This window comes from Prunus avium, chromosome 6 (genome assembly GCF_965620075.1).
Source record: "Prunus avium chromosome 6, drPruAviu1.hap1.1, whole genome shotgun sequence".
Lineage (NCBI taxonomy): Eukaryota > Viridiplantae > Streptophyta > Magnoliopsida > Rosales > Rosaceae > Prunus > Prunus avium.
The window spans coordinates 10181953-10203218 of NC_142289.1; the positions used below are offsets into that span (position 1 = coordinate 10181953).

At 40.2% G+C, this 21266-nt stretch overlaps 2 protein-coding genes, 1 long non-coding RNA gene and 1 other non-coding gene across 6 annotated transcripts; 1 reads left to right on the forward strand and 3 right to left on the reverse strand.

Annotated features, from left to right (window-relative positions):
- Positions 1-59: 59 nt before the first annotated feature.
- Positions 60-2589, reverse strand: LOC110755890 (tubulin alpha chain). The gene is made up of 4 exons (XM_021957194.2): positions 2354-2589; positions 1412-1646; positions 947-1317; positions 60-850 (listed from the first exon to the last, which is right to left on the reverse strand). Exons 1-4 carry the CDS (start codon positions 2444-2446, stop codon positions 194-196), a joined length of 1356 nt encoding a protein of 451 aa, XP_021812886.1. The 5' UTR covers positions 2447-2589; the 3' UTR covers positions 60-193.
- Positions 2590-8307: 5718 nt separating this feature from the next.
- LOC148293622 (small nucleolar RNA Z247) lies at positions 8308-8434 on the reverse strand. The gene has a single exon (XR_015836916.1). It is a non-coding gene; the product is annotated as a small nucleolar RNA Z247 (small nucleolar RNA).
- A 1975-nt stretch (positions 8435-10409) lies between these two features.
- On the forward strand, positions 10410-14630 carry LOC110747157 (uncharacterized). 3 transcript variants are annotated; one of them, XR_015836526.1, is made up of 9 exons: positions 10412-10860; positions 10958-12123; positions 12298-12372; positions 13028-13150; positions 13385-13651; positions 13883-13936; positions 14098-14160; positions 14366-14480; positions 14531-14630. It is a non-coding gene; the product is annotated as an uncharacterized LOC110747157 (long non-coding RNA). The 3 variants fall into 3 exon arrangements; XR_015836527.1 differs by having other exon boundaries at positions 10410-10860; positions 14070-14160; positions 14366-14630; XR_015836525.1 differs by having other exon boundaries at positions 14366-14630.
- On the reverse strand, positions 14602-18746 carry HSL2 (HAESA-like 2). Its single transcript, XM_088254833.1, has 2 exons — positions 15732-18746; positions 14602-15160 (listed from the first exon to the last, which is right to left on the reverse strand). Exons 1-2 carry the CDS (start codon positions 18307-18309, stop codon positions 14757-14759), a joined length of 2982 nt encoding a protein of 993 aa, XP_088110959.1. The 5' UTR covers positions 18310-18746; the 3' UTR covers positions 14602-14756.
- Positions 18747-21266: the final 2520 nt, after the last annotated feature.

Below are 21266 nucleotides of genomic sequence, written 5' to 3' on the forward strand. Positions count from 1 at the left end.
AAACAATAACAATAAACAAATGCATAGGTAAATTGATTAGGTTTTGGAATTCTTCTGGCTTCAATCAAATCTCTTGTTAAACAACATTCATACGATTGAGAAGTCTTTAGTTCAGGAACAAAGAAAACCAGATCAATGTTACTACATGCTTTTGAAAGCAAAATGATACCCCACATATATCATTTAAATTGTCTCAGTAGTCGTCTCCCTCATCACCGTCTTCGCCCTCGTCAGCCTCGGCACCGACCTCCTCATAGTCCTTCTCCAACGCAGCAAGATCCTCACGGGCTTCAGAAAACTCACCTTCCTCCATGCCCTCGCCCACGTACCAGTGAACAAATGCCCTCTTGGCATACATGAGGTCGAACTTGTGGTCAATGCGCGAGAACACTTCAGCCACGCTGGTGGAGTTTGAGATCATGCACACTGCCCTCTGAACCTTGGCAAGATCACCACCTGGAACAACAGTTGGAGGCTGGTAGTTAATACCGCATTTAAATCCAGTTGGGCACCAGTCGACGAATTGGATAGTGCGCTTGGTCTTGATGGTGGCCACAGCTGCATTGACATCCTTGGGCACCACATCCCCTCTGTACATCAGACAGCAGGCCATGTATTTCCCATGGCGTGGATCGCACTTAGCCATCATGGATGAAGGCTCGAATGCGCTGTTGGTGATCTCTGCAACTGAAAGCTGCTCGTGATAGGCCTTCTCAGCTGAGATAACAGGAGCATAGGATGAAAGCATGAAATGGATCCTGGGGTATGGCACAAGATTAGTCTGGAACTCTGTCACATCCACATTCAAGGCACCATCGAACCTCAGGGATGCAGTCAGGGACGATATCACCTAGAACACAAACCAGAAGAAAATTAGTATACATGACCCTTCAACGAGAGAGAAACAAAAAGTGGTGAATTACCAAAAGTAAAATATGAACAATACCTGAGAAACCAAGCGGTTAAGGTTGGTATAGGTAGGACGCTCAATGTCAAGGGAGCGCCTGCATATGTCATAAATAGCCTCGTTATCCAGCAGCACAGCAACATCAGTGTGTTCCAAGAGGGAGTGGGTCGAGAGGACACTGTTGTAGGGCTCAACAACAGAGGTTGAAACCTGTGGAGAGGGATAGACAGTGAACCCGAGCTTGGACTTCTTGCCATAGTCCACTGACAGACGTTCCAGTAGAAGGGAGCCAAGACCTGAACCAGTGCCTCCACCCACAGCATTGAAAACCAGGAACCCTTGGAGGCCAGTGCAGTTGTCAGCAAGCTTTCGGATGCGGTCCAGGCACAGATCAACAATCTCTTTCCCAACTGATAAAAACAAAGACATGTAAGCTGCTTTGCTACTTAACCTGGAAAGAAAATTACAGATCACAAATCACAACAAAAGGGGTTAAAAAGTTACTGGTATAGTGGCCACGAGCAAAGTTATTGGCTGCATCTTCCTTGCCGCTGATGAGCTGTTCAGGGTGGAAGAGTTGGCGGTATGTCCCAGTCCTGACTTCATCAATAACAGTGGGCTCCAAATCTACAAAAACAGCACGAGGAACATGCTTCCCAGCACCAGTCTCACTGAAGAAGGTGTTGAAAGCATCATCACCTCCCCCAATGGTCTTATCACTTGGCATCTGGCCATCAGGCTGTGGAAGACATTAAATTTAGAACATCATATCAGGATTACAAACCAAATGACATCCATCAAAACTGGATCACCAGACCATGTTCTTAATAGTGATTATAAAATGCACAACAATTCTAATACTTAAAGCTAAAAGCTACATACACAGTAAAAGATTATAGCTGATTCAAAACTACTCACATTGAACAATTTTATCTGATGTAAACAAGCATTTCAGAATCCAAACAGTCCAAATAAATTCTCATGTCTCATAAAGCTTTATAAAAATAAAAATCAAGCAAATCCACGTCTAAAATAAAATAACAAACATAATTTAAACAAAAAGAAAAGCACTAATTCAATATAAATTACTAGATCTAATACATTGCCTAGACATGCAACATATTTAAACAGAACCTAACAGATCTAGTCAAAATAAAAGGGAACAAGCAACGCTTATGATTGTCTATCATATAAACCAAGAGAAATTGCAGATCCGGTCCACAAATTACAAATAATCGAACAGGATCAAGTAAAATTAGGCATTCATTTCGTAAATCCACACCAAAGAGCCATAGAGAAGCCTAGAAACCCTAGATCCAGCGTAAATTGAAGAAAAATGAAGAAATCTAGCCAGAATGAGGCAAGTTGAAGAAAGATAAGGCACAGGATCTAGCAGAATCCCAAATAAATCGCACAAGAAATGAGAGAAAAAGAAGAGATACGTACATGGATTCCATGCTCGAGACAGTAAAGCTCCCAGCAAGCATTGCCGACCTGAATACCAGCCTGACCGATGTGAATGGAGATGCACTCCCTCATTTTCGCTAAGAGAAAGAAAACCCTAGAAAACTAAGAAGAGGAGGTGAAAATGGAAGTAACAGAGAGACTGAGAAAAAGAGACCTGGCGTTTATTAAGACGCCAAAGGTGGAAGACAAGGCAATGTGGGTCTGGTTTTTTGCTGGGTTGGGGTTTTTATAATTGGGGACGAGGGGAATTGGAGCGGGAAGGGGATTTTAACCGCGGTTAGTTTACACGGGGAGGTCAATGCTTTTTTACCTGCTGGTATTGGCTGTGTTGTTGCAGTTGCACAGCCTTTTTTTTCTTTTAACTGCTTCGGAATTAACCGCGTCGCTTGTTTCACGGGAACGGTTCGCTTTTTTGTAATTTCAAATTTTGAATGGGTTTGAAAGTGGTTGTGAGGTGAAGACGATGGCGTTTTACCTCTGCATAATGCACGTGCTTCCATGTGCTTCGAAAATAAAAGGGAAAAGAGAAAAAGTAAAACTTTTTTTTTTTTTTTTGGACAAAGAAAAGTAAAACATTAGCCGGACCTAATGTGTTAGTTTTTGTGGAGCCTACTGTGCAACAAAAAGAGAAGAGAAGAAGCATATATACAAAAGTAGGTTTTATATCCCCAACATTAGCCCGACCTAGGGGTGTACAAAATTCAATCCAATTCATCCAAACTGACTGATCCAATTCAATTTTAATTGGTTTTGATGATTTGATGGATTGGATCCATAATGTTGAAAATTAACATGATTCGACCAGATGGTGGAGCCTACTGTGCAACAAAAAGAGAAGAGAAGAAGCATACATACAAAAGTAGGTTTTATATCCCCAACATTAGCCCGACCTAGGGGTGTACAAAATTCAATCCAATTCGTCCAAACTGATTGATCCAATTCAATTTCAATTGGTTTTGATGATTTGATGGATTGGATCCATAATGTTGAAAATTAACATGATTAGAACATATGACAAATTTGCTCATGAGAATCCAATCCAATCCAACTTACTTAGTTTTATGTTTATTTTGCTCTTAGAGGTATTTGTAGTTGAAAATTTGTGAATATTTGTAGTATAGGTGCAGTTGTTCGTAACGATTCTGGAGTTTTTATGGGGCCCTAGCTTTGCATAGCCCTCGCGAGGTTTCCATTCTAGCTACAGAATTGCAAGCAATCTATAGTGGAGTTTTATTTGCTATAGAAGTGGGTTTTTTCCCTCTCCTCATTGAAACTGATTCTTCGGAGGCGGTTATGATGATTAATTCAAGGGAAACTAATTGGGCTTCTGTCGGCAACATGGTGGATGATGTGAGAGACTTGCTTATGCGGTTTTCCATTAAGAAAGTCCAATTTCGACCTAGGGAGTGTAATAAAGTGCCTCATGTTATTGCCCGTTTTGCTTTACACGAATAAGGTCCTTATTTCTGGTTAGAAAAAGGCCTTGCGTGGCTAATGAATTGCATTCTTGATGACCTTATTGTAACTAGTGCTTCCGGTTAATGAAATTTAATTCTTTTCAATAAAAAAAAATGGAGTTATGTTTAATGTATTATCTATCTATATATATAAAGTAAAAAGTAGAGAATTGTGAAACATTCAAAAACTCCAAATATGCCCTTTGTCAAAGAAAGAATTAAAAGCACACAATTTTAATTTAAAGAGGGTGAAATAGTAAAACACCACTTATTTATAAAAAAAGAAAAAGAAAAAGAAAAATATAGTCATGCTGTGCTTGACTCCTAGACAAGAAGAAGAGCTGAAGAACGTGGAGAAAAAATCCACGGGTTCAAAACCCACGAAGCTGGCAGTTTCCACAATTTCAGAACCCATCACCACCATGTTACTTATATTTTCTTCCTCCACTTTACTGGCACCATTTTCTGCTTCAGAAATTGAAATCGCGAGTAACCGGAGTGTAAAAACTGATGAAATTGTGAAATCTGATTCTCATTAATTGATAAAATTACATTCTGGGTATATATTATTGGAGAAGGCGTGTTCACACCTCTAACAACCTAACCGATTACACAGCTGTGATGACAGCTAATCAAAGCTTAACTAAAATCAATTCTAACAATATTGACCAAATTAACCACAGTCGTAGTTACTAGAATCATCCTCAGTCTGCTGACATGGCACTCCTGATGATTTGTCTTTATGCTGGGCTTGAACTACTGTGAGTATACTATCAGTCCCCCTCAAGCTGATAGGAGCCTGGCGAACAAACAGCTTGTCACGAAGAAAGACAAAACGAGCAGATGGAAGAGACTTGGTAAAAATGTCAGCCTTTTGAGCAGCAGAACAGACATAACCAATGCGGAGTTGGGAGTGAAGAACCAACTCACGGACAAAGTGATAGTCGACCTCGACATGCTTAGTACGAGCATGAAACACAGGATTTGAAGCCAAACGAAGAGCAGATTGGTTATCACACCAGAGAACTGGAGGAGAGGAAAGATATAAACCAATATCACAAAAGAGCTTCAAGATGTAAACTAACTCTGCAGCAGATTGAGCAAGGCTACGGTACTCAGCCTCCGTGGAGCTGCGAGACACAGTTGGTTGCTTCTTAGCATACCAAGAAATCAAGTTTGACCCAAGAAAAACACAATTGCCACTGGTAGAGCGACGATCAAGAGGACAACCGGCCCAGTCGGCGTCAGAGTAGGCAACCAAAGCTGTCGATCCTTTGGAAAAATGAATACCAAACTCCAAAGTCCCTTTTAGATACCGCAGAATACGTTTCACAGCAGCAAAATGAGAATCCATAGGAGCATGCATGTGTTGGCAGACTTGATTAACAGCAAAAGAAAGATCTGGTCGAGACCAAGTCAAGTATTGTAAAGCACCCACGGTAGAGCGATAATAGGTAGGATCAGGAAGCACACGACCTGTAGACAGAAGCTTGGTAGAACTAGTAGGCGTAGAGCAAGCTTTTGCACCCAAAAAATCTGTTTTCTGAAGAAGCTCATAAGCATACTTGGTCTGAGACAAAAACAGACCATCCGAAGAGCGCCTAACCTCAAGGCCAAGAAAATAATGAAGGGGGCCAAGATCCTTGACAGGAAATAGAGAACTGAGTTGATGAATAACCTGCTGACAGACGACAGAAGAAGTACCAGTAACCAGGATATCATCAATGTACACAAGCACCAAAGTGAGAGCAGAAGTATGACTGATGAACAGGGAAGTATCAGAGGCAGAGGAAGTAAAACCCAAGGAAATCAGCGCTTGATACAACTCTTCATACCAGGCTCGTGGAGCCTGTTTGAGGCCATAAAGAGAACGATGACGTTTACACACATAATCAGGTTTGGAAGAGTTAATAAAGCCAGGAGGTTGAACCATGAAAACATCCTCAGAGAGCGTGCCATGAAGGAAAGCATTACTAGCATCAAGTTGGTGAAGAAACCAATCATATTGAGTTGCCAAAGCAAGAAACAAGCGAATTGTGACAGGTTTAGCTACTGGACTAAATGTTTCATGGTAGTCCAAACCCTCTTGTTGGTGGAAACCTTTGGCAACTAAACGGGCTTTAAATCTGTCAATCGAGCCATCAGCTTTATGCTTAATGCGATATACCCACTTACATCCTACCAAATTTTGCTGAGGATGTGGGGGAACCAAAGACCAGGTATGTGTCTGTTGCAGAGCATCAAATTCACTGTGCATAGCTTCTTGCCACTGAGAATATTTAGCAGCCTGTTTATAAGTGGAAGGAGTAGAGGGAATGCATGCCAAATGATCAAGAGCAGAGGGAAGAGGATGGTTGGTAGCAGTCAACGCCTTAGGTTTGTGAATACCAGCTTTGCTGCGAGTGACCATTGGATGTGTATTAATAGAAGGTTGATCAAGGGAAGAGGTATCGGTAGTAGTTATGGGAGCTACGGTATTCATGACATTGGTGGGAGCAGTGGTATTTGCGGGAGCTGTGGTGTTCATGATATTGGTGGGAGCGGTGGTATTTGTGGGAGCTGTGGAAATTGTGGGAGCTGGGGTATTTGTGGTATGTGTGGGAGATAGAGAAGGAGGAGGAGGAGGAGGAGGAGGAGGCAATGGTAAAGGAAAAGAAACCAAGGATGAAGAGGGGGAGAACATTGGAGCAGCGGAAAATGTAGAGGCAAAGGGGAAGGTTGTTTCATGAAAGATGACATGGCGAGAAATGAACAATCTGTCTGTGGTAATATCCAAGCATCGATAGCCATGGTGATTAAGACTATAGCCAAGAAACACACATTGTCGACTCTTGGGATGAAGTTTTGTAGAGGCATAAGGCTGTAACCATGGGAAACAAGCACAGCCAAAGGTTTTGAGAGAATCATAAGTGGGAGACTTATGAAATAAAAGATGCCAAGGAGAACTGGAGTTGTGAACCGAAGGGAGGCGGTTTATCAAATACACAGCAGTAAGAAAAGCATCAACCCAATACTTGTGAGGAACAGAAGCTGCATGAAGCAATGTGCGGCCCAAGTCAACAATATGCCGATGTTTTCGCTCAGAAACACCATTCTGCTGTGGTGTGTGGGGACAGGATAATTGATGTGTGATGCCAATAGAGTTAAGATAAGACTGAAAATGGGCGCTAAGATACTCTCCACCAGAATCAGATCTCAAAATACGAATCTTATGCTGAACCAAATTCTCAACTTTAGTTTGAAATACCTTGAAGACTTCAGAAACTTCTGATTTATACCGCAGGGGATACAACCAACAATAGCAAGTAAAGTCATCCAAAAAAATAACATAATAGCGATAACCAGAACAAGATAACGTGGGAGAAGGACCCCAAACATCCGAGTGTATTATTTCCAATGGAACAGAAGAAGTACAGTGAGATGAAGTAAAAGGCAATCGGGAAGATTTGCCCACAGCACAATCATTACAGAAAAAGGAACTAGAAACACCACATACTCGCAAATTATGTGAAGAAATAATAGTCTTCAGTAAAGGTAGGTGTGGATGACCAAGCCTTGCATGCCAAACAGTAAGTGGAGCCTTGCATGCCACAAAAGCATGAGAGCTGTGAGTAGAAGGAACATGTAAAGAGACAACAGAAGCCGCCGAAGAGGATGGCGAGGCAATACCAGATCTAGGAGAAGCAGAGTCAAAGCAATGAAATGGATATAAACCATTATCACAGGGGCCTTGGAAGAGCATCTTCCCCGATTGAAGTTCCTTAACACAAAAGCCAAATTCATCAAACGTGAGAGAACATTTATTATCCTTAACAAATCGGTAGACAGATAGTAGATTATGGGCAATTTGAGGAACATGCAACACATCATGCAAGGCAAATGTAGAAGAAGGAGTATGAAAGTAGGCAGAGCCAGTGTGAGTGATGGATAAACCTTGACCATCACCAACAAAGAGAGAATCAGAACCATCATAGAGAGTAAGGTGATGAAGGTGTTGTAGATCAGAGGTAACATGACTGCTAGCACCACTATCAGCAAGCCATACTGTAGAGGAGGAAGGACCAGCCGAAGAAGCATACATGCCATTGAAACGGTGAGGAACCGAGACACCAGTGTAAGCATGATTCATGCGTTGACGACACATGAGAGCAGAATGCCCTGGTTTGTCACAGATTTGACAAACAATGCGATGATGCACAGAAGAAGAGGATCCACTAGTGAAGGAACCGCCAGAGGGACGTGGTGTAGGAAGCAAACCACGACCATGCGAATTCTGAAAGCCAGACGGCATGCCATGACTATAGGGCACACTATGACCAGAATTCATGCTACTCGAATGCGAAGAAGAAAAGTTACGGCCACGACCGCGACCACGACCAGAAGAGAAGGATCGAGCAGCAGTCTGAGCAGAATAAGCATGAAATGGCTCACCAGAGGAGGAAGTAGATGAGCGAAGCTTGCGTTTCTGAAAGGCTGATTCCTTGCTAAGCAATAAACCATGGAGTTCCTCAAAAGAAACCGGTTTCAACAGAAGTAATCAAAGATTCATACTCATCAGGCAAACCAGCAAGAACATAGGCAATAAGATCAGAATCAGAAACCGGAGAAGCTGCAGCAGCGAGACCATCAGAAATCTCTTTGATAACTTGAAGATAAAGTGCCATGGATCGATCTCCTTTTTGAAGATTCTGAATACGAGAGCGCAATTGATGAATATGCGTACGAGAGGAGCCAGAGAATCGTTTCTCCAGAGTTTGCCAGAGAGCATATGAAGTCTTAGTACCAACAATGAGGGGAAGAAGATCATCAGATAATGTAGAGTTGATCCATATCATCAAGCTCTGATCACGATCGCACCAGATCTCATAGGCAGGATTGATGGATTGAACACCAGCTGCAGAAACACAGAAGCGAGGAGGACACGGCGAACCATCAACAAGATCAAGAAGACGAAATCGACGAAGAATAGGAAGAAAAAGACTCTTCCAGAGAAGAAAATTCTCACGTTTCAGCTTTACAGGAACCATACTTGCGATGTTAGGAATGGTAATGGAGGAAAGAGAATTCAGAGGAATAGGAGATGAAGTTTCGGAGGTAGGAGAAAGGGGAGAAGGGGGAGCATCCATGGCAAAAACGAAGAAGAAGAGTAGTGTTTGGAAGAAGAGAAAGGCTGAGAAAAAGTAAGAAAGGCCGAGAATCAGCAGAGAAAAGTCGTTAGACAAAGGCTCTAGATACCATGATGAAATTGTGAAATCTGATTCTCATTAATTGATAAAATTACATTTTGGGAATATATTATTGGAGAAGGCGTGTTCACACCTCTAACAACCTAACCGATTACACAGCTGTGATGACAGCTAATCAAAGCTTAACTAAAATCAATTCTAACAATATTGACCAAATTAACCACAGTCGTAGTTACTAGAATCATCCTCAGTCTGCTGACATGGCACTCCTGATGATTTGTCTTTATGCTGGGCTTGAACTACTGTGAGTATACTATCAAAAACTAGTCAGACCCAAAAACCTTCCTTTCTCAGTCCACACCACACCTGCTACCCTGTAACTAAAGGTAAAGCATCGGTTTTTTGGTACTAATGCATGTATATTTCTGATATTGCATGGAAGGTGTGCTGAACTAAAACCGAAGTTCTTTTTCTTTGCAGAAAGCGGAAATTGCTTCGAAAGAGAAAAATACGGCATATGTTGTTGCGCTGAATGCTGAGATTCGGAGGACCAAGGCTCGATTGCTTGAGGAGGTTCCCAAGTTGTAGAGGTTGGCTGTAAACAAGGACGGATCTAGGCATGGGCTAGAGTGGGCTCTAGCCTAGTGCTAAATTTGGAGGTGAAAAAAATTTAATATTAATTTTATAAGTTAAACCCAAGTTAATTAAAAATAGTCCACCCCTTTTTGTTGAAATTAGCCTATCACAACCGTAAGATTTCATCTCTAGAGGCACCCACACACATCAAAAATCATGTTTTTCTATTACCCACCCATGTAAGCTATAACTTTATATTTGAACTTGAGAGCTTAGAAGTAGTAGGTCTCCTCCTCTTTAAAATTGTATCAACCTATATCCAATGGGTTCTTTAATATTAGTAAAGTTTCTCTCCTACTTTTTGTTTAATTTCCAATTTGAATTGTTATTGTTAGCCTTTTATGATTTAGAGTTTGGGTGTTAAATTTTGGGAATTTTTTTCTTATACAATTTGCTAGGATTTTATTGATGACTTGTCATTTTTCTAATTTAATCTATTTATTACTTGATCTTTGCTTTTATATAGTCTAGTTGTCTCTTGGTTTTGTTGAATGCTTGTAGCTTGTGATTGTGCAATTGTAGATCTATATGACTACACTCCCTACGTCTATGTGTACTCCCATAAAATTTAAAATTTGTTAATTGAAAAATAGTTGCTACCACTCATTTTCTTTACATATAAAAAAAAAAACCTGTAGCCTATAGCCAATTAACCATGTAACATAAAGGAAAAAAAGGTAATATAATGGATCTCCCATTTAAAAATACTAGTCCACCCCTATAAAATTTCCTGGGTCCGTCCTTGGCTGTAAAGGTCAGCATTTACTGCTTTAATGATTTTTGGTAATGTTCGCATTTGTAATTGTGCATTTCGTTAAATTGTTTGAGAAATTAATAGTAGCCTAGCACATTCTGGTCAAAATTGAAGCAGTGAGTTCCGAATCTTCTGCTTCTTTGAATTTTGTGGGTTTGCAATTGGGTTTCAGTTACTTATGTGGATTTCTCTGTTCTATTTTCTTATAAAATTTTAATTATTTTTCGGGGATTAATCTCTCTCTCTCTCTCTCTCTCTCTCATTTTTGGTTCATGATAGAATTTTGCTTCAATTTCTGCTCTTTTAGGCTTATTCAATGAAGAAAGCATTTAGGTTTGATCTGTTTACTATCTCTAATTTTTGGATCCTAATGGAATTTCTTTGATTATATATGCTGTTTCTCCATAGCACCAATGAAGAAAGCATTTAGATTTGATGGGTTTGATGTCAATGGTATGAATCTCTCTCTCTCTCTCATTTTGGTTTTGTTTTTGGTTCACTAAATGGTTTTCATCTATTCTGATTTTCTGCGTTTTTAATTATTTTTCAGGGATTAATGGAGATGATGTGGCTCATAGAATCAAAGCACGATATGTAAAATGGAGGGTTTTGTTAAGCATATAAAAAACAGATAATTTCATTGATAAAGCCTGGGCATGTGCACACACACAAACACATGCAAAAAGTGGTAGGGAGGCATAAAGTGCACGAGTCTAGCACCGTCAAGTTGATCCCAACAAGGCACTAAATTCATCCACATCTAATCCTCTTAGTCTCTTAGGTGACCAACCACCAGGTTAAAAAAGAAATGCATTTCTTGGAAGTGAAAAAATACAAACGACACACCCTTTTGCTTTCATCCATATCAGCAGTTGTTGCGGCTCTTAATCCTTCAAAGAGGAGCAATGTACCTACAGCTGAGTTGAAGGGACTAATTGGGATCTTTGGCTCTCTGTCACACACACTTCTACTCCTTGGAAACTTAGACATAGAGGGCGTAGCACAACTTTTTCTCAGTGCAGGACTTTCACCTCCCTTTGAACCCGCCATCTTTCTCAAGAGTCCACCGCCAAACGAACTCCGAATTCCGCCATTCAAGCCTCCATCTCTTCCCACTCGCCCCCTAATTTGGATATTGTTAGCAAACTAAAACAAATTAACAAATTTCCTTTTCTCTCCATCTTTGCTTTCGCTTACCTAAATTGCATTTGTTTTTTTGGCATCCGCATATGGTTTCACTTTAGTTTCTAATTTTTTAAAGCATGAACATGACCTGCTTGAATGTCTAATCATGTTTTCCTTTGTACTTACTTGGATTTCACTGTGCACTTCGTATTAGTTTTTGGTTAAATAAATATTCAGTTTAAGTTTCATGCTTCATGATTTGTAATGTTAGAATTCTTTTGTAGTTACACTGTTAGAATCCTGAAATTTAAGTATTTGCTTCAAGTTGGTTTGTTGGTTGTATTTTGAGGCTATGTAATTATGTGGTTGTTGTACTTCATTCTAATTACTGTTTATATATATATTTTTTAGTATGAATCACAGTTAGACAGTCATCCAATTGCTTCAGGTATGACTTATGAAAATTAAAAAGTTTTTCAAATCTACATGTCTCATTGAAACTTTGGAATTTTATCTCAACAGATTCTATCGTCTCTCACCTCTCTGATGTATAAGCAATCATTGAAGCAAAGAAGCAAAGATAACTTTCAGGTTAATGTTTCTTCATTTTGTTTTATTGACATTTTTTTTTTCTTTTGGGTTCCCTCAAAATTCCTTCCCAAAATTCGACTTGACTCTACTACTATGTGTTTTCTGCTCTCTTTCTTTTTGTTTTTTTTTTCCCTGATTTAATCTCAAGCTTTTATGAAATTTTGATTGTTTCAGGAGAGCTTGGGTACGAAATCCAAATACAAGAAGCGGTCGTTCGCCCAAATTGTCTAACCACTCTTCACTTTAAAGGTATAATTCATGATTGCCTCTCTATTCCTTATGCAGTGTTTGTGTTCATGTAATATGGATATCATGTCCACTCTTATTTGGGTTAAATTGGGAAATTTGTTATATACCTTGGTGGTTGTTTATACCTTTTGCTTGACTTACAAGCTGTTTTTAGATTGTTTTGTTCGATTAGCCGTGTAACTTAGGACGGTGTTGGTTTTCATGCAAAGTGACTGAAAAAATGGGCTTAGGTTTTCGTATAAAACGAATGACAAATATAAGAAAGCAATGCAAACTAATATAAGAAGGCATTCAAGTTAAAAACTTCACTTAGGAAATGGTTTGATATCATTTTGTAAAATAAGTCTTTTAGGATTTCAATTTATACTGTCTGACAAACTTTGCTTCTTTAGTGCTCTACCTACTCTTTTTAACTCATTCAATTGGTTTCAATTTGATTGATTTTAAACCTACATTTCTCAACTTTAACCAGTTGTCTTCACCACCCAAATAAAAATGTCCAATTGGTTACATGTTTAATTTTGGGTTTTGTTTTTGTTTTCTTTTGTTTCTGCTGAATTGAAATTACCCCCTTTTTTTGGTATTAATGCATGTATATTTCTGATATTTCATGGAAGGTGTGCTGAACTGAAACCGGAGTTCTTTTTATTTGCAGAAAGCGGAAATTGCTTCGAAAGAGAAAAATAGGGCATATGCTGTTGCGCTGAACGCTGAGATTCGGAGGGCCAAGGCTCGATTGCTTGAGGAGGTTCCCAAGTTGCAGAGGTTGGCTGTAAAGGTCAGCATTTACTGTTTTAATAATTTTTGGTAATGTTCGCATTTGTAATTGTGCATTTCGTTAAATTGTTTGAGAAATTGATAGTAGCCTAGCACATTCTGGTCAAAATTGAAGTAGTGAGTTCCCAATCTTCTGCTTCTTTGAATTTTGTGGGTTTGCAAGGAGGCTAGTATATATATATATGTTGTATATTGTGGATATTGCAACCCTTGCTAACTTGGTTATGTGGAGCAGTTGGTAGGTGAGAACATCTTTTTGGCCATGACTGATATGAAACCCAAGCCAGGAAGGTGAACGGGGTGAAAGGGTTCTAAGAAGAGGAGGACCGCATGTATACAGATTATGCTATGATTTTTTTCCTTCTATTTTTTTTTTCTCCTGGGATTCCTTTGGTAGAGGAATTAAAAGCAAAATGAGGATGATAGAGATGGAGGGAGTTCAAGTGGAGGAAAACTGCTAAAGGACTTACTGCCCGCGGCTGTGTTTCTTCTCTTTTTAGAGGTTTGTTTCTTTTTATGCTGATATTTGTTTCTTTGATAGTTAAATTGGTGACAAAGAAGACAGCAGCTGGAGGCTTTGATGTACAAGCAGATGTATGCAATTAGACCTTGATGTATTGAGATTGGGTTATAAATAAAGACGTATGCAATTAATTATTGCATCTGTTTCAAATTTCGTTCAAATGGCTATTTTCTTTCTTTCGTTCCTTAATGTGAATTGTTAACATTGTAGGTTTTCAAGGGGGGGTTCAACTTCCCAAAGTGCAGGAGGCTTGCAGAGGAATTGGTGAGCTGCTTTCAACAAAACCGATTACATTAAAATAATTGTTTATTCTATGTTTTCATTATACCACTTAAGTGATATATATGTTTGGATGCTTAGTCTGGCTTTATTTTGTTTTTTGTTTATTTTTTTCTAGTTCATGGTTTTATTCCTTCTGAATACAGAATCAAATGTTTGGGTTTGGGGTACAAAATCGTGATGTCTAACTAATTCACCAATCCTCTCAGGTACTTCTCTTTCTCATGATTTTGTGCATTTTGTGACATTTGACATTTAATAGGCTCAATAAATAAAACTTTTGATTATCTTTTAATTATACATTTATTTCTCTGCCTTCTCTCCGGTTTTCAGTTCTTTTGGTTTGGTTTTTTATGACGCTTTGGTTTGATGCCTTCTTTTTATCCCTCTGTTTGGTTTTCTTTAATTTCTCAGGGGATCCATTTGCTACATGAATTAAAATAGAGTCGGAGGGAGGAAAAGGGTGGAAAGGTTTTTCTGTGTTTTTTTTAAAATTATACTTCAAGTTTAACACGACGATTTATCACACGTGCGCAATTAAAATAGGAAAATGTTGAAACAGACATCTATATAGGAGAGCGAATTGTTGAAAGAACTTATGTGTAAGCTGTAAGCATGCTTTATACTTTATAGCTCTTACGAAAACACTAGAAATAAATATGATACAGAGCTTGATAAATACGTAATCTTTCTTTCTTTTAGACCTTACATTATTACTGCAAAAGGAACAAGAGTCCAAACCAAGGTTGCAACACCGATCTGTCTTTACAAAATCCCATAGACCAAGCCATGCAACAAAATTGTACTAAATTTGGGCCAACATTTTGAATGATCGAGATTGTTTCCGATCGTTGAGCATTTCGACCACCTTTCGCATGGAGGGCCTGTTAATTGGGAACGCGGAGGTACATAGAAGAGCCACCATCAAAACCTTCTCAATCTCATCGTAATCGCATGTCGACAGGTCCATCCTTGGATCAACAATCTGGCTGAGATCTGCGTTGAAACAACCATTGCCGTCACCTCCGTTTTCTTCTCCTCCTCCTGAAGGAGGAGAAGCTACGGCGGCCTCGCTAACCCACTTGACTATGTCCTTGTTCTCACCGAAGGACAAGTCATTTGGCCTCTTGCCTGTAATCAGTTCTAGCAGCACCACGCCAAAGCTATAGACATCACTCTTCTCCGTAACTTTGAGTGTGTATGCGTACTCTGCCAACAGGATAAAAGCACAAGTGAATAAGTTAAAACACCCCTTTAAGGAAAGAACCTCGATAATAAAAAGTAAAGGTCATGTTACACGCGTACGTACGTAAGTGGGTGACCGACAGCAGTTATTAATGTAAGACATACATACATATCAAGAGTTTACAGTCATGGCTGACTGCACAAGCAGATTGTCGATAAGATTTGTTTTGAATAATAATAATGCATATTAACAGGGGTTACCACCTAATAAAATAGTAAACCCATGTTGATGTTGGTGTTGGCAGAGAGCGTTTGTTCCTCCCCAAGCAAGACCAAGGCCACTTGTGCCAACAGTAGGCATTTGACAATAATATATATCAACAAGCAAGACCAAAGACCACAAGAAGTTTGATTGCATGAAATTTAAATTCAGCCAATCAAATATAGTTTCTGATTTCAATTTAACCTAAAATGAAAACAACACTGGGTCCCAAAGTTGCCATCACATGAGCCAGAGATTCTAAATTACAAACCTAAAAAAGCAAAAGTTAGCAACCAACCAGAAAACCCCAACAAAAGTATGAAAACGACTCACCTGGAGCAATGTAGCCGTAGGACCCAGCAATCCTTGACATGGCACCACAGCTAGCCGCCACGTCCTTTTGCAAAGTCTTCGCCAGTCCAAAATCCCCCACCCGTGGGGTCCAGTCCTCATCCAAAAGTATGTTGTTGCTCTTCACATCCCGGTGCACGATAGCAGGAACACAGTCGTGGTGCAGATATGCCAGCCCATGGGCCGACCCGACCGCAATTTCGAATCTCTTTGCCCAATCCTCCAACGCCCCGACCTTCTCTCCGTGCAAGCAATCGCCCAAGCTTCCATTCTCCATGTACTCGTAACCCAAGATTCTACTATCCTCACCGCTACAACAAAACATCAATTTTACGATATTGCCATGGCGGATCCGACCCAACGTCTCCACTTCGGATCGGAAAACGCCCTCAGTTTCGGGTTTCCTTAACCCGCCCCACAGCTTCTTAACCGCCACAGTTTGGCCCGTTTTCAGCTTCACCCTATAAACATGACCCGATCCGCCCGTCGCAATTTGATTCTCTTTCGTTAAAGACGACATCACCTCCTCTTCGTTAAACCCGACCCGCTGGAACGTGGTCACCCGGTAAAGCCTCTTGACTTTACCGCCAAATGCTTTGGATCTGAGTTTCAAAAACCAAGCCAGAGACCCGACTAGCAATAAAACGCAGACGGATAAAATGACTATCAGAAATGGGGCAGCGGATTTGGGTTTGGAGCAGGTTGGCATGGGCTTCAGATCCGGACTGCATAGATTCGGGTTGCCCATTAGACCCGAGACATAAAGTTCGTAATTGAACCCGGAAGGAATCTTTCCGTACAGTTTGTTGTTTGAGACGTTGAACTGGTTGAGCTTGAGCTTAGTTAACTCCACCGGAATCTCGCCCGTGAGAAAATTTTCGGAGAGATCCAAGTAATTCAGCACCGGCAAGTCCCCGAGCTCAGGTGGGATCCAACCCGAGAGCCGGTTACTGGCTAGGTTCAACTCGATCAATTCGGTCCACGAACTCACTTGACTCGGAATCTGTCCAGAGAACACGTTCTCTTGCATCTCAAGCTTCTGCAACTTCTTCAACTCCGTTATGCAACGCGGCAAGTCGCCGGAGAACTGGTTTTTACTGAGGTCAAGCTTCGCGAGATCAGAAAGCTTGCACATCTCCGGCGGAATACTGCCGGAAAACTGGTTGCCGGAAATTAGAAGTGTCGTGAGACCATTGGCAGCGGAAATCGAAGGCGAAACGGTGCCGTTGAACCTGTTGTTGTTGATTTGAAGAAAAGTAAGCAGAGGCAGACCCCAAAACTTGTCAGAAACGACGCCGCTGAATTCGTTGTGTTCGATTCGAACGTAGCCGAGAGAATCGCACTCGCTTAATGTATCAGGCAAGTTACCAGAGAACTGGTTACTGAATGTGACGAGTCTCGTGAGCTTTTTCTTGTAGCAGAGGTACTTGGGAAACTCGCCGGTGAATTTATTAGTGGAGACATCCAACTCGTCCAAATCTGAATATCGGCCGAGATTTTCCGGTAGCGAACCGGAAAAGCTGTTGTTGAAGAGCTTGAGCTGCTCAAGTATCGGGTTGGAGCCTAAGATTTGAGGAACTTCGCCTTGGAGAAAATTGTCGTTGAGATTCAAAGAAACTAAACGCATCCCTGCAATTTTCTCAGACAATTTGCCAGTGAAAGCGTTCAGCGACAAATCCAAGTATCGTAGAGAACTCAAGTTTGCGATGCTCTCAGGCAATTCGCCGAACAGGTGGTTTGTAAACAGCTCGATCTCAACCGCGCTTCTCAGCCTTCCAATGCTCTCAGGCAACACGCCAGTTAGAGAATTTTCAGACAGGTCGAGGCTCTTGAGAGACACTAAGTTCCCGATCGAGTTTGGTATTTGGCCCTTGACGTTGGATTGGGGGATGAAGAGGGTCTCGAGCTTTCTTAAGTTTCCGATCTCTGAAGGTAACACAGCGTGCTTGAAGGGATTGTAACCGAGTGCCAAGCGAGTCAACTCAGTCAGATTGCACAAGAAACTCGGAATTGAACCCGTGAGCAAGTTCTGGGAGAGGAGTAGGACCTTGAGCGCCGGAAGCCGGCCGAAACTCGCCGGAATATCGCCGGAGAAGTTGTTGCTTTGTAGGTCCAGGACCTGTAAATCGGTGAAGTCCGGCGAGAACTCCGGCAACTCTCCGACGATGTTGTTAGCTTCCAATTCCAGAACTTGAAGGTGCGAGCAGAGGGAGAGGGTCTGGGTTTGGAGAGAGCCGTTGATGGAGTTGCTAGACACAGAGAGGTTTCGGAGGGTCCGAATATGACAAAACCCGAATGGAAACCCGCCGGCAATACCCAACCCGGAAATGTTCACAGCAAGCACTGTGTGGCTGTTTGGTTCACACGTAATCCCCGTCCAATTGCAGGGATTGTGGTCGCTGTTGGGAACCCAATCGTCGAGTTTTCCGTCCGGGTCGGAAAGTTTAGCCTTGACCAGAATCAAGGTCTGGGTATCTCCGGCCAAAGAGGCCATCACCGATGAAACGCATAGGTGTACAGCAAACAGCACAAAAAGAGATTTTAGAGGTAAATGTCTCATCTTTATTTGAAAGAAACAAAAAAAAAAAGAGAGCCAAATTAAGGTTTGATCAGAGACAGAGAAGAAGGGAACATATGTTTATAGGTTGAAGCATAACGGTTGGGTTTGGGTTTTAGAGTTGGTGGGTTACTGTGTGTGTGCATGGAGGAAGATGGTGACATTTTGTGGGAGGAGGCAATGAGAGAGACAGAGATAGGGATTTAAATGGAGGGAGGGATAATTTAGAAGGGCTTCAATTTTCAAAGGGCTCACATGGAAGGTGCTTTATTGTTTCATCTTTTTGGATTTTGTGAGAGAAGAAGAGGGACTGAAACTTCTCCTGGAAAGGGCAGAAGAAGATACGGGTTTTAATTATGGAGGGAAGATATTATTACTATGCGAGCAAATGAAACGTGATTCGATTTTGGCTTTTTAGTAGAAAGTGGCAATATAATTAGTAGTAAGTTGGAACTTAGCACAAAAGCAAAAGAACAATTTCTGGGTCAAATTTTCTTTGTTATTGATTATTGTTGCCAACCAGGGCCATTGTATTTTTTCTAGTAGGGGGAAAGTGTGAAGGTTCATTTACTACTACGGTTTTTTGGTGTCATTTTTTTTAGTTTTTTTTTTGGGACATTGGAATAAGGACAGGTTCTATTGGAGGTTGGGAATTGATGTTTATCTTGCAAATTGAGGCAAACAATGTGATGTTTGAAAAGGATGGGAATTTGGGGTGGTGTTGCTAATTGATGCCAGCTTGAGGAGCAAGGATTGGAAAAAGTTTGGTTGGGGTCAATTTAAGACTCAATAGGGGTTAGTTTAAAGAAAAACGGTATTTACGTGCATATCAGATATCTCAGATTCGAACTCTCATAATATCTTAGTTTTGTTTATGTTTGAGAAATCTCTCTCTTATGTAATTTAGACCATTACTTGTACTTAAAAAAGAATCAACACTACTTTTCTTTTCTTTTCTTTTTATACATGATGATTAGATGACCACATAATCTGGTGAATTGAATTGCTTCTAAATTCTTAGATACACATGCATGGATGAGAAAAAGAATTAGAACCCAATGAGACATTTGTGTGGGATTGAGATAGAGGAGGATCTTCTTAGAAGAATAACCTTTTATTTTATTCAATTCCTAGAACAGGTGGTGTGGGGTTTAATGGTATAGAATATAGATTGCAAAAATAATATTGTAGACTAATATACTATATATATTGTGGAAAACGACGACAAATAGTAAGAACTTCAAACAATGAAAGTTGGTATGATTTTATAGTAAGGATATAACAACTGTGTGATTACGTTTATTTCACTTGTGATTTATGATCAAAATGATAACTACTGGATATTAATGGTATGGGTCTGGATTTGTGATGACATTATTTATTTATCGAAGGATAGGGAGTTTTGAATCCGACATTGGAATCTTTCATAACAAGGGATGTTAAAAATGTGTTGTTAGGCTATCAATTAATAAGATTATGTTTTTAAAAAAAAAATCAGAAAAATGCTTCATTGATTAAACACATTGTAGAGTACAACCCAAAAAAGGAAAACAAAAACTGGAGGAGCAAAATAATAATCTCATTAAAATCTTGTTTTAAAAAACCTCAAAAGGAGGAAAATCCGGTCAAGTAAAAAGAGTACCACAGCTCCCTCCTACCCTAAAAAACAAAGAACTCATTCCCTCCCAATCTTTTGCTAAGAATGCCGATAACCACGGCAGCGCAGCATCATCCCAAACAAAAAACTGCTTGTGTCGCAGACCAAATTGAGCCAATTCATGAGCAACAACATTGCCAATTAAGATTATGTATTTAAATATGAGTGATTGTTCGTTAAGCTCTAGGATGAGTGATCTTGATCCATGCCAAATTATTTAGTGAGAAATGAGGCAACATTGGTTCCAACCACAATGTCATGGATCTAATAAACACATTATGGTTCCAACCATTTACTTTTCAGGGAGCATACCCCCATAGCTGATAAGGCAACGTTGGATATCCCGTCTAGGAAGTTGAACACAGCAGCCATGCATGATGCAGGTAAAAAAACAAGCTCTGAAACGTCGCCGTGAAGACTCAGTTGGTGGGGTTCGAAGCTGTCGAAACTTTCATGTTCCCCAAGTTGACTTATTAAAAATGAAACCCTAGAATGTGCCTGAACTTGTGGAAATGTGTCCTTTAGGTTAACCCGAGTGAGCATGAAGCCATCTGCTACAGCATGCCTCAAATGCACATAAGCCTACCCATATGCTTAAAGGTAGATGCTCTTGACTTGAACCACCAACATGGACCCAATTGGATTTTGAAACTTAGCTTTTACTTTAAGCTGATGGCTTAATAGCACTCAGGCTAAGTACATTGAACATTATGCGTGTTGTTTAACATAGTTGGACCAGCTTTTGTTGGTTGATCTGTATAATTTTATTTTCGCGTTTATAATGTGCGATCACTTTCTAGTGGGTCCTGGATTGTTGGTGATAAAGCCAAGTAGGTGAGCTAACGCACCCATATGGGTCTCTATCCGATTCCATTTCATTGTTTTAGAGGTCAAGTTTTCAAACCCACTAGCCCATCACAATACAGTAGCTTCTTCACCCAATTATTTTTAATTGAAATGACATATTTTATTACAAATGGTAATTAGGGTACTGTTGCTTCTAGCTACTAACAAAGTGTTGGACTCTCCAGTCAACCAGTCCAAATTGAAATTGTCGGGCGACTAATTGACTTGTGGACGCACTACTTTCGGCAAATCATGTTTTATTTTATGTCATGATAAAAACTTAAAAAGCATATTTGACTGGTGATTTGGGCAGATTTGAGGTGTGTGTGGTTACAGATGAAATAAGATCATTTTTCATATTTTGTAATTTGTTCTTGTCCTCGTGTGCAGTTTTTTTTACAATTCTATAGTGAGAATTTTTATGCTAATTAAGGTATCAATCCTCAAGTAATATAGT